Here is a 13,393-nt window from a genome sequence, read left to right as displayed (position 1 = left end):
AGCCTCAGTCGAGCTACTGCAGATAAACACCTGAGCTGCTGTCTGCACACATCAGCGGCCTCGGCCCAGAATAATATTAAGTTACATAACAACAAAACTAAGAGAGAAAACTGTGAGAAAAGATCGTCAGCCTGTTGACCTAGTTCATTCTTCAACAATGTGTTATGTAGCAGCTAATACTGCTCTACGACGACGGAAGGATTAGCATACTGAGAGGAGAGCTAAATACTGAAAAGATAGAAAGTGTGAGGTCTCTGGAAAGTGACCTTAAAGTGATCATTTCGACATTTATCAGGTTAAATGTCTGTAATGACAGGTTATTACAGAGAAACCAGTGTTGACCGGCTACATGCTTTAAGAGGAAATTATTGCCAGAAAGCAGTTCAAAAAGGTGCTCCAATACAGAAGATTGGAGGCAGAGCACTCAGCAACGATTGGAGGCCAGGTGTCCAGTAATCCACTGTGTTTCGGCTCAAGGCCGGCATCGGGTGTGATTTGGTGTCCAGTTGACTGAAACCATTTTAATCTGAGAGTCAGTCGCTTATTTATTAGTTTGACATTAATCATCAGCTCACTTCCTCTTCTAGAGGGTTTTAAAAAAATGTTTCATAAGCATGGATGGAGAAAATTAAAATCACGCAGTCCTTCAACTCTGTCGGATAAAAAAAAAATGATAATCCATTTATGTCTCCGTTTTAGCTTTTGGTACACACGGTGTGTTGTACGCACCCAAAAATGTGTGCTTTTTTTTTTTTTTAACATGGTCTCCACCGTGGAGGAACCTGAAAACACAGACTGGCTGTTTAAGCTCGGAAGAGGAAAACTAAATTTTAGGAAAACAAAGTAAATCACTGAGCGGCCAGTACACCTAGCTGAAGCTTATGCAGACTAATACAACACTCCTGCTTTCAATTCTACCTTCATGAAGATAATAATGTTCACGTTTTGTTCATGATCATCTTGTAAGGTGTAGTTTGCGGTGCTGTTGAAATGTATTGCAGTAGAGAGGTTAGAGACTGTTATTAAGCCTACAAACATTGATATAAATGAGGCAAACAAAAAAAGTTTAGTTTACTCATTTCCCTGTTACATAAACGTAATTCTGTAATTTAGCTGGCATAGTATGAACGTAGCCACTGGCATTTCACAAGACCACAATGTATACCAAGCCTGTGGGCAAACCTCCAGAGATAGAAGGGAGTATGTTGGGGATGGAGCACCAAATTGCCCACTCCTACTAAACATGCAAGTGCCAAAGTGTTCAAAATAGTCCCCCTCTGCCGGTCTCCAGTCCCATCGCCTGCCATTTCACACCGCCGTGCGGTGGGTGGTGACCGTAGCGTCATTCGCACATGACAGTCGGCTGCCTGGCTGGTCAGAGGCGGGGCTTCCTCTACCGGGCAGGATGAAAAGACGGCAGCAACACAAAGAGAGAAAAGTTTGCATTTTAGCAGAGAGCTGCCTTCTGCTTAAAATAGACCAACCAAAACTACTGATCGTACTGCATCAGCATTGGTCTGTGCGAGGGCAGTGGGTTCAAAGTGAACAGAGTAACAGTGATGGCTTCTAATAATGTGGCTCAAGAAATGTCCAGACTTTGCAGGAGTGGAGTTATGCAAAAGCTCTGGAGTCGATTCAAGTAGCTGAGGGCAGATCAATAATTAACAGACAGCTGTTAGACTGAGGCAGAAGCTAAACAAAATTACAATACCCCCCCCTCCCCCCCCTACATTTCACACCATTGCTCTCAGACAACATAGTGTTTTTAGGTGTATTTCCACAATGCTGCAAACGCAGCTGTACAGTAAATCACAACATGCCTATGTTAACTTCATCTCACACACACACACACACACACACACACACACACACACACACACACACACACACACACACACACACACACACACACACACACACACACACACACACACACACACACACACACACACACACACACACACACACACACACACAAAATGAAGGTGCATTTTGTGGAATGTGTGTAGTATTTTTCACTTCCTGCCTCTTCAGGAGTGATAAGAGTAAACATTCCTGTTCGACGAGGGCACAAAGTCCTACTCAGATATTACAGGATGAGAAATCATCACTTGTTTTACAGACGCCAGCAACTGTGTCGGTAAAAACAAGAGGAAACATATGAGACGACAGTCACATAAACTCACTGGTCGTGGCCGATCAGCTTACAATTAGCCGGTTTCAACCGGTGGCCGATCAATCGGTGCATCTCTATAGCTCTGAAATGTTCCCACGTGGATTTCATTCATTTCTAAAACCTAAACCAGTCATCTTTAGCTTCGTTGTCCTCGACGGTTTTCTATTCCTGTGCATTCTTTGCCTCAGTAATAGTGTGAACATTTGTTCAATGTTTTTATGGAAAATGTGGTCATGTTGTTCCCAATAGTGTGCAAAGGTGCACTCTCAACACTTATGGTCTATTCATCGAGGACTTCAGAAAAGTTCATGATGCCTTTCTCTCCACTAGCTTTGGGCGAGAAAATCCAGTACTGATGTGCAAAATTATCTAACTTCTAAGTTTTCAAAGCCTTTGTCCATTGTGAACACTGAAAGCTTTGCTTATCAGTATGTAACTTGGTCCACAGCCACAACACATAACATCTCATGGGTCACAGCCTCTAATAACCTGGTGCCTGATGACATGAGACAGAGCTGCACGTAGGCCTAAGAGTGTGACTGCCTGCAGGATAAACAGTCATTAATGTGAAGGAACTGTCCGCACTGCAAGTAGTGGGCGTTAACATATTTGTACACAAAGGTGTACTACGACAACGACAACGTTATAGTACTCTACCATGCTCTGTAAAAAAAAAAAAACGACCTTACATTTGAACTTAACACACAATTTCTCTGCATTAAAGATCGTTTGCAGGGACTGAAATAAATGATTAGCTTCTAGTATGATCAGTGCTTTTGTAATAGCATGCTTTGCTGATATAATCCCGAGCTGCACATAGACGAATTGACCCGCCAGGAAGGGGGAGAAATAGGGGAGGAGAAGCGAAAAGGAGCAAGGGGGAAGGAACGCAGCAGGTTGGGAAGTTCAGGAATCTCAGGATATGATGTAGTGTTTGCCCAGGCCTGGAGGGAAGGAGCAGGCGTCCCTCAAGTCTCGACAGGGAGAGAGGAAAGAAAAGAGTTCTAGGAAAGATATGATCTAAGTCAGAACAAGATGACATTGGCATTACCACTGTCGACACAATTAAACTGTTGAGTACCATATGACTGGTTTAATGAGTGTAAAATCTAGCCTGTATGCTAGATGATGCCACAAAACTGGACATCAATTCTGGAAAAATGAGTGCCAAGGAATAAGTGGAAATATGACACCCCATCTGGCTGCTATTGTTCCCCCGACACCGTTCCCTCTTCAACCTCAGGTGTTTGTTTTGAACAGCAGCTTTTAAGTTCAGAGGCTCCTTTCGTGACAGCTATTAAACCCGATGTATGTGTTGCTTTGCGAACATTCAATACCCATCTAACAAATTCTCCCCTCCGCTCTTAACAGTAACTCACAGTGTGCATGGATAGAGCTCCAGGCTCTGAGCTCAGACTTCACTGTTGTGTTTCTGACAGATGACATAAGACCGGGACCCACAGAACCTGACACTAGATCTGCAGATAAAAGGGTCTGGATGGATCATGGCGCTATTGTGGCACAGTGCTCCTAACTAAGCCTGAAGGGCCTTGGAGTGGAGGTTCACATACATTTCCAGGACTTTGCCTCAGAAACACAGACACACACACACACACACATTCAAATAGATCCTAAAGATGGCAGAAACAGGACAAAGGAAAATATATCCAGGGGAACCTAAAGGTTCAGGGAGTTCACCTGTTACTCACTGGTAGAGCAGTCGAGTAATTCAGCAAAGTTTGAAAACATGGCACAAGACGCAATTTCCAAGTGTATAGCATTCATCAGGCCCTCAATATATTGAACAGTAGAAAATTCCCAGTAACGTGAACGTTGTTCTTCTAACGATAACATTGTTGTTGCCATAACTTTCCACAGTTGTAAAATCCTGCTAATCATAAACTGCAGCCTGTTGAGCTTTGAAAGCATCCATCCCCTACAGGAATATGACGTCATTTAATTACACCTAGAGAGCTGTTTGTTTAAATCCAAGATTTGCTGTCAATGAACACAACCAAAGATCGATTTGAATGGAAGCAATCAAACACAATTCACGGACAACGATGAGAATGAAGACAAAGCACGCATGTATGAAAGGTTTCAAAACATAAACGTAAACAAAATGACTTCAATCTGATCTCAATATGACCGTACTTAGACGGAGCTAGATCGATGGATTGATACACACAGGAATAAACACACGGCAGTGAAGTGATGGTCTACCCACCAGAGCTACTACAGAGAGCTTTTACTAGAATAGAGCATGTGCTAATGAAGGTGATGCAAATGTAAGGTGATTGAAAAGTAAAAATAATGATTATATAAATGTATATATACATTTATGAACTACAAATGCAGATTGTGCATAAGGCTAGCATAGCCAGTAACGTACAATACTTTGACTGTAATCAACTAATCCTACACAATGTTGAGAGTTTGAGTTTTTGAAATTCAAATGATTGTATTTGTGACTTCAAATTGTTCTAATAAATGTAGCACAGTATTATCATATCTCTGCCTACATTACCGACAGAACACACTGTATTATGTGATTAACTTCTGCCTGCCTTTATATCAACCGCACAATCAGTTCGACCTTTGAAACTTAAATAAACTACGTGATAAATAATCTGAGCCACAGATCATTGGTCATCTCGATACGTAACTGTTTGTTTAATAAGATCCCAGAAATCTTGGTTACCTGGGTTGTACTGTGTGCCCCCCCCCCGTGGAGTTTAGCTGATAATATTTCAGGTCTAATTTACTGTCAGACTGGCTACCTGGCATGTGCGCTGTAAACTGATGCGGAAACATTTGGAAAAGCAACAGCATCATGTGACAAGCAGCGAGGTTCATGGATGCAACAAGGTACGTTATTTTGAGTTGGAAGAATATAAATTAGAGTAACATGCAGTGAGCACAAATGGGGGGACGGGGGACGTAAGTGTCTTTCTGATTGTCCGTCTGATAAATTGTAGGAGAGTTGATAAAACAATTCATATTCAGCTCAACGTGAGGCAGTTTTGCTTCCTTCTTTCTACTCCTCCTCCCCCTCCCGGATATCTCGCATCACTGACCCTTGCTTTGGCCTGGCCTACATTTTTGGCTTTATACACCACGAAAAAAAACAAAAAACAGTACCGTCACTGGCTTACCCTCAAAACCGCACAAGTCACAAATACACTGTAAGGTTGGAAGTATATAGCCTAGTCCAAAAACAACAGATTTGGCATCCTTTCTGATTGCAATCAGCTGTTTAACTACGTTGACGGCCGTCACAGCACTGCCATCGAACACCAGTTATCACACTATGACTGCAGCTCAGTTTATAAGATGATGCCCGACTCCACGCCAGATGAAGGAGCGTGTGAGTCATCGTCTCATCGTTCATGATGTGCCAGTTGATAAAAAAAACAAAGAATTAAACATGAAACGACTAAAGCAGTATAACTCTGCATGAGAGGAACTAGACTGAAAAAACTAAGGAAAGTAGAAAAAAAACAAAGCTATTATCTATTATATTTGTGCTGCTGTGATGCTAAATTATTAAAAGTTTAAATTTAAACTGTTAAATGGAAGAGGGTGAAAAAGATGAAAAAGTAACTTTTCATTTTGTTTGCAATTTCTTAGGATTGGGTTCGTTATGTAAACACACAGAAAAAAAGGCAGTGCCATATCCTGCATGAGCTTCCTTTTGACATGTTCTCACTGAACAAACAGGATCCAACAGAAGAAAATGGCACACCTCAAGGAGTGGTGGGATTCACTCACAGTATGGCACACAGCAGAGGCCTGGGCCCATATTTAGATATATATATTTAGATATATATATATATATATATATATATATATATATATATATATATATATATATATATATATATATATATATATATATATATATATATATATATATATATATATATATATATATATATATATATATATATATATATATATATATATATATAGGTGTACTTTGGCTGCTGCGAAAATAAAGTCAGACTAAGCTATAATGTTATTTATCTAACTATTAAAAGTAAGAAAAGAACTTGAGTTTGAAAAAAAAGTTTCCGGGGCAAAGGTGCAGCACTAATTGCACTGTAGTGCGATGCAACAGATGACGAGTTAACACAAAAGCACTCGACACACCTCATACATCCACCAATCCCATTTTTACCGACTACAAATAGAATATGAACCAGGACAGGTCAACTGTAGCTTGAGAGAACGATCCTGTTTAAAAGACTTGAGAATTAATCCTGGCAAACTATGTTCAACTGACATGTTCATACAGGCACGAGTACAATAAAAAGAAAGTAATTCACACATACAGGCGGGCAGACACAAACACATATAGTATTACCATGTCTCCAGGGATCCTTGGGCTCCACTGCTCCAGAGATAATATCCTCATCTGAGGGAAACGTCACACGTTTGCCACTTGGCTTTTGTTTATCGTCCCCCTCCTCCACAGAAGGGTACAGTCCAGCTTGGTCTGTGGCAGAGGCTTCTGTGTTGCTCGTCTGGATGGCGTCTGACGGGCTCTCAGCTGGGACATCCTGAGCCGTGGACTCAGAGTCTACAGTATTGTCCGTGAACGATCTGTCATTTGTCGATTCAGCCTCCAACACGCCGCTCTCATCGAGACTCAGATCCACACCTATGTCCATGTCCCCACCATCGTCCCCTTCTTCCACAACAAACGTTGCAGGATCAGTGTCCTTATCTTCCTTCATTGTCTCCACCCCAATATCATCCTTGTGCTGCTCATCGTTAGAAAAGATCAAGTCAGTGGGATTCCCTACCGCAGGGGTGTCTTGAACAGTGCTCTTTCTATTCCCGTTGACCTCGTCGATTTCCAGTGTGTCTTGTGCCTGGTGGTTGTCCTCCTCCGCCGCTTGAAGGTTGTCGGTGAGCTGAGGCATCAGGTACGTTTCGGAGGCCTCTGTGGGAACAATGTTTTGTTTTTCTGTGTTACTTTCCGTCATCAGTTCAGAGATCCGGGGGGTGACCCCTTCTGTGTTGTTGGTAGTGTTGTGATCATCGCCCACGTTGCTTTTTGTCTTGACATTGCACAAATCTAGACACTGCTCTTCGAAATTCATGTTTTCATTTCCAGTGAGACTCAGATAGTAACTGTGCCAGACAGCCTAGATATACAGTGACTAGTAACCCACTGACATGGATAAGCCTGTCTCACGACAATATACTTAAATGTGAACCTATACTGGTCCTGTATTCACCAACTTATATTCAAGTGCAATTAGAAAATTATACCTATATTTTAACTAATTTGTGAATACAAGGGGTGAATTAAATAACCGAAAATCTCAGGTGACTTTGGTGCATCATCCTTTAAAAAAAACAGCTAATTAAAGTGCAATTTCAATACAAGAAATATGTGAAAAATGGATACTGTTGCAGCAATTATCTGTGTGCCAAACCAGGCAACTTTGTTACACTTATCGCCACCCAGGCAGGCAACCACCTCTTAATAATCTCTGCCAACCGTGTCCTACAGGAGGGAAGCGAAGAAATGCTCACTGTCGTCAGCACATCGCCAACAATACTTAAGAAGACCAGGACAGTCAATAGAAATGCACCAGTCCCTCAGGGAGCCTCCATAACAGAGAGAGCTTACTGCTCCGACACCAAACCAATTAATTTGCATGAATATTTGAGCGAGCTAATGTTAGCTAGCTTGCTAAAGTTGTTCTTCCAGGCCCGTGTGCGGTCGCATGCCAGCTTCTTTACGTGAGCCCGTCTGTTTCTCCCACACAAAGTCCATTCTTCTCGGTCAATAACAATATGTTCCGGCCGTGGAGTCTCACCCGCCGTCGTGTTGCTCGGCTCGCATCACAACCGTCGACCAGGCAGGAAAAAAACAGGCGTCACACTCCGCGCAATGACCATGTTTCAGTGGCTAAGGTTTGCGCTATAGAGAACCGTGGCGAAGCTACACCTGCCGGCACAAATGCCGCTAATTATGGAGATTATAATGGACGTTCCGACCGCACAGGTTTTGTAAGTGTTTCTCTATCCGGGAGAAGTACGTTGAACCTGTTTTGTCTGGCGTTACCATTCGCTAGCTTGTTGAAGTCCAACAACTGTTTGTTGTTCACACGTCTTACGTCAGCACGTCGTTAACCACGGGGGCACATTCAAGAGACGCAGTGTTGTAGACCGTTGCTAAAAAGGAGTTTAGACTAGGAATCGAGACTAATTAAGACTCGGTTGCTTACTTTTGTTTTTATTTCACTCCTAAAAATATTTTGATTATAGTGTTGGACAAATGCCACACAACAAAAATGTAATTATTTTTTTCAGTTTGATCTTACAAGGACTCCATGAACACAGTAAAAAGGTCAAGAATAGCAAACACTATTACTGCCAAATACGTTTCTGTAGCATTTCATTTTATCGTCATTATTCCCAACCTTCTGCCAGGTTGTTTCACATTTGTTTTGATAGTCTTTTTAAGTAAATCCTGACTTTAGCAGACTTCAAATGCTCTACAGCCATCTGTTGTGAAAGATCAGATAGTTTGATAAAAATAAACACATGGGCAACCATTTAGGAGGTACAAGGAAGCATCTAATTGCCTTGCTAGGTCAACCTTTGGTCCAGATTTGAAAAAAAAACAAAAAAAACAATGGGAGAAAGAATTTTAAAGCAATTACTGCTTTGAAAGTCAATGAAAATGTGAGCTTTACAAAAACCTTACTGCCAATATCAAATCTTGACGCCGTTAACATTTTGGGCCACATTCAAAATTCCAGCACAAGTCTTGGGTGTAAGGGCCCAAAAAGTAAACTGCATCAATGTCAACTTCAATAGCCGTGTGCACCGTCTGGACAGCATGTTGATAGTTAAGACACTAGGCTCACAGGAGAAAGACCAGTGTAGTTATCCTTCAAGTAGTACATTCCTCAAAAACCGTGACATTCTCAGCTGCATGAAGTAGGCAACAAAGCACACTTCCTAAGCATTCAGAGAAATTTGCCGGTCAAACTCATATGGTGGACAATTTTCCCCAAAGACTTCCGCTTCCAGTGTCTTGCTCAACAAGTGTCAAGAAATAAGAAAAAAAAAAAACACTTAATGTAACACTTTTAATATATCAAAATGGTAAAAACACGTAAATTCACAATCAAAACTCTTGGGACTGAACATCTTTAGCTGAAATATCATCCTTGGGCACTTTGGTCTTCTTGGGGAGAAGGCTTGCTTGGATATTTGGGATGACCCCACCCTCAGAGATCGTGACCCCTGCCAGCAGTTTGTTGAGCTCTTCATCATGTTTCACTGCCAACAAGATGTGGCGAGGAGAGACGCGGTGCTTCTTGTTGTCAAGACAGGCATTTCCTGCCAGCTCCAGGATTTCTGCGCAGAGATACTCCAGGACTGCTCCGAAGTATACTGCTGCGCCATTGCCAATTCGCTCAGCATAGTGGCCTTTCTTCAGTAGCCTGTGGATACGGCCCACTGGGAAAGTGATCCCTGCTCTGGTAGACCGGGATACATGAGGTTTTGCTTTGGGTAGAGCTTTCTTTCCACGGCCAGACATCTCCAGTCTTAAATTGGGAGAAAATCTATTTAATACATTTTCATTTAGAGAAGAGCATCATTAAACCAGCAGTTGTGTTTAAAATTAAGGCCTATAGAATTTTAGGTCATGTTTAAACATTAGAGCAAACACAGTCTTATAATGCACAAGACAAGAAAGAATAAACTCATTCCTCTTGCAGTGGACCACATCAAACTTTAACAAACACTCACCAATATTCTGCACTTCCTTCACATTAAAACAGCAGTTACACACTGAAACAAAGAGCGCTGCTTTTATATGAGTCAGGCAGTAATTGGTTGATTGCTGACACCTGGCTCCTCTGCTACATGAGAATGGATGTTGAAAGACCCACAGACTTCTGTGCAAAGGGAATAATGCAGTCTTGGAGGCTATCAAAGGAGACAGAAATGATCAGTGTTAGATATGAGAAAAGACATAATAATGAGGAAGTAGGTAGAACAAGTTATGGTGTGAGACAAGAAGGACAATCCACTCCGGTCAGATCAGGTGAAGTTTTTGACCTTTTTTGCAATGGTAATTTACTGTTCTGCTGGAGTAGAAAGAAAATCCTAGAAAATTGACGTATTTATAGATGCTGCTAGGAGATTTCTGGATGTGTGAGTTTCTGGAAAATGTGTGCAGCAGCAGTTGAGAGAAGCTTTTGGCTCTTAATAAACACCTGGAAAGTATAGAAATGATATCAGAGAGGGAAGTTTTAGTTTAAATCCAGTAGTTTGTGGCAATGTGAAGGTTTGGATGCCAGCTAACAAAGAAGAACAGCTTACAATTGACAACGTTATAGACTGTTTGATATCGCTCGCATACATCTAACTGAGTAACACTGCAGGTGGACACTATTGTTTGTTGATGCAAAGAGTAAGTTGTGCTTTTCTGCACAAGCACACTTTTTCCTGTGGAAAGCTGCAAATACCAAACATTTGTGTGAAACCGATCACAGTAACTGCACAGAAAGTAACCTACTAGTAACGTACTGATGATATATGTGCATATTGTTTAAATTAATGGAGAAACACTCATTTAATAAGAAAGGGAAAGTGGAGAGAGAAGTTTCAAGTGTTAATGGCAGTGAATGCGATTTTGACAGTGCAACCTCCCAATCAGTCACACAATAGAACTCCAAAATTGCTGCAACAACCACCAGGCACAAAAGCAATGAGCAAGATTTGTAATAGGCAGTGGTGGTATGTAACCGATTTCTGAGGCCCTTTTTTGGAGTATTTATTATTTTATGCTATTTTATACTTTCCCTCTATCTTTCGGAAGCAAAAATCAAATAATAAAATGTAATATTTAACATAATACAACAGGCACTCTGCTGCATATTTAGCACTTTTCCTTTTGATACTAATATATTCTGTTCCTTTACTTAACTATAAAATGTGTGTGAAGAAAAGAAAACTGTTGGATAAACAGCTGTTTGATTGGTCTTAAAACCCCAGAGCCCTTAACTCTGTTTTATTAGTGTGCTAAAGTGAGCGCAGCAATTACGATCTAAAATAGCTCCTTTATAGTAAAAAGAAACAGTCATTTTCTGGTGCAAAAGTGTTTTGCATGCAAAACGCATTTTCCAACTGTGTAGACACGTATTTAATGTTTACTTTTGAACTCTATAGTCCTCACTATCTATGGCCTTACTGTGTTTATTCTTTCTTAAACTCCTTTCAGAAACGCATGCATCAGGGCACGCTGCTTATAAAACATATATTCTTTCAAACATTAAACAGACAATGTAGCGCGTCATCTATTCTATTCCACCCATTTTAATGAATTTCATCTCATAATGTGCTGAAAAACATCAACAGCAGATGGCAGCACAGACCTCAGATTTAACCTGTAGCTTGTTGCAGGTTGTCTTTATTGTTTTTTACTTAAATTGCATATTCTTAATAAAGGAGCATTCATAAAACCACATTTAATGGCGTGATGATCCTTCACTTTATGATTAGGTGCTTGACTGTGTCTGCCTCCTTGAGCGCCTGACGTGCTTACTAATTAACTGCTTGGGGCGAGTGACGATGACTCATCTCGACTTTGTATCAAGCGTTTCATCACAATCAGAAAAAGTCAGAGATAAACAGGGATTTATTTATGTTTAAAGGTCTAAAAGGCAACTCCTGATTAGTAACCCAAATGTGGTAGCATGTGTTTTTCCACCAGTATTTGTGGGTGTAATTTTTGAGGTTGTATCGAATTTCTGAGAATAAACACTGTTTAAACTAAGCAACAACATTAATTCCTGACTTTGTAAACAATAGTTTGACAAAACAATCCTTAATCAAGGTCCACTTATTGGCTTTTTCAACCGTGTTACATAGTCTACTCTGCCGCGAGCTCAGTACTGTTTATATTTCCATGATCCACATAATGCATATCGCCTTTTTCATGGAAACTGAGCAATCTCCACCTGCTGATGAAGACCGTGTGAAAAGGTTGAAACAAAAAGCTAGTAATTTAACATTATGTCGATAAATGACTAAACTATTTAATTGAATGGACAGAGGGGGTTGATAATAAAGGTTAGTGCACAGATTCTTAATACAAGTGGGATATTTCTTATAACACTTGATATTAAATTGCTAGTGGCACACATGACCTGAGCAAAGAATACCTCCCACTAAAAGTAAATATTTTAACATCATAAAGGACCTCTCGTGTTTTCTCACTCTCTTTTTGCTTCAAAGCAATGTCTGGTAGCTCTGTCATTGTCAATATCCTCATTGCCAAATTTGAAGGCAACCAGCTTCGTCCTTTGTACCTTTTGCTTCTCCCCCATGTACCGACAGTGAGCTATGGAGGAGAGACACATTTTGACTGTTCAAATTCACTTTAAAACATGGCAAAGAGCCAATTGCAGAGCAGCGGGAAGACAAATTAAGAGGGGACCTTCCCAGCAGGTTGTCCTTGGACAGATTAGATGCGATTCTGCTCAACCTCTCAACATCCTCCCGACACGAGGACAGGACGGGACTCGCAAGCTGTCACAGAGCAGTTCCCATGATGCATATCTCTGGAGCCTGACTTTCAAGTATGTAAAGTGTAAAGCCAGTGCACACAATGAGTTGGTTCCGAACACAATTTATTTGCACTCAGTAGAGACTAGATCAGTGCATAAGTCGTAGTTTTTCATCATGTGAGTTGTCATCATTGAAGCAGGCCAGCTCTTTTTTGTGCCGTTCTCCTGAGAGTCTTCGTCTGGATAAAGGCTGAGGGCCGTCTGTATTTATTAGCAACAGTAGCTACTAACACTGCAGTTTGCAGTCTGCTGCTGAGTAAGAAGAAGAGATGAAAAGGAAAGAGGAGGAAGTCATGAAATGATCCAAACATAGGATTAAACTCAGAGATTGAAGGCAAAACCAGACATCAAAGCCCCAAACATGATTTACTTTGTCTGCTAACCCACTAAGTTAAATAAGACAGTTTATCTCTCCCTGATATGTAATTTTTCACAAAATTGACTGCTAAATTTACAGGTATAGGTCTCTTTCTCTGTTTTCCCACTAGACAGGTGAACAGGTAAACAGTGAAGGCAGCCTCACGCTCTCTTTGGCTGACACACTGAGGCCTTTTTCTCTTTTCCCTGAGCAGTAATACATTTGAAGATGTGTTTTTTTTAGGATGATTGC

The 13,393-nt window shown here is 40.9% G+C and overlaps 2 protein-coding genes across 2 annotated transcripts in view; both read right to left on the bottom strand.

The window, feature by feature from the left end:
- The window catches only part of ppp1r37 (protein phosphatase 1, regulatory subunit 37), a 35,105-nt gene extending 27,544 nt beyond the window's left edge, over nt 1-7,561 (bottom strand). Inside the window, exon 1 of the mRNA XM_076100856.1 lies at nt 6,543-7,561. Within this exon, the coding sequence (XP_075956971.1) occupies nt 6,543-7,284 (742 nt within the window). The 5' untranslated portion in view covers nt 7,285-7,561. The remainder of the gene's footprint in view (nt 1-6,542) is intronic.
- Nucleotides 7,562-8,570: 1,009 nt separating this feature from the next.
- LOC142959148 (histone H2A, orphon-like) lies at nt 8,571-9,746 on the bottom strand. Its single transcript, XM_076100345.1, has one exon. It carries the CDS (start codon nt 9,744-9,746, stop codon nt 9,330-9,332), a length of 417 nt encoding a protein of 138 aa, XP_075956460.1. The 3' UTR covers nt 8,571-9,329.
- Between the last annotated feature and the right edge of the window lie 3,647 nt (nt 9,747-13,393).

This window comes from Anarhichas minor, unplaced genomic scaffold (assembly GCF_050575085.1).
Source record: "Anarhichas minor isolate MPS153535 unplaced genomic scaffold, ASM5057508v1 ptg000026l, whole genome shotgun sequence".
In the NCBI taxonomy this organism is placed as follows: Eukaryota; Metazoa; Chordata; class Actinopteri; order Perciformes; family Anarhichadidae; genus Anarhichas; species Anarhichas minor.
The sequence above is the reverse complement of the archived record's forward strand: the minus strand, read 5'-3'. Positions and strand labels throughout refer to the sequence as shown.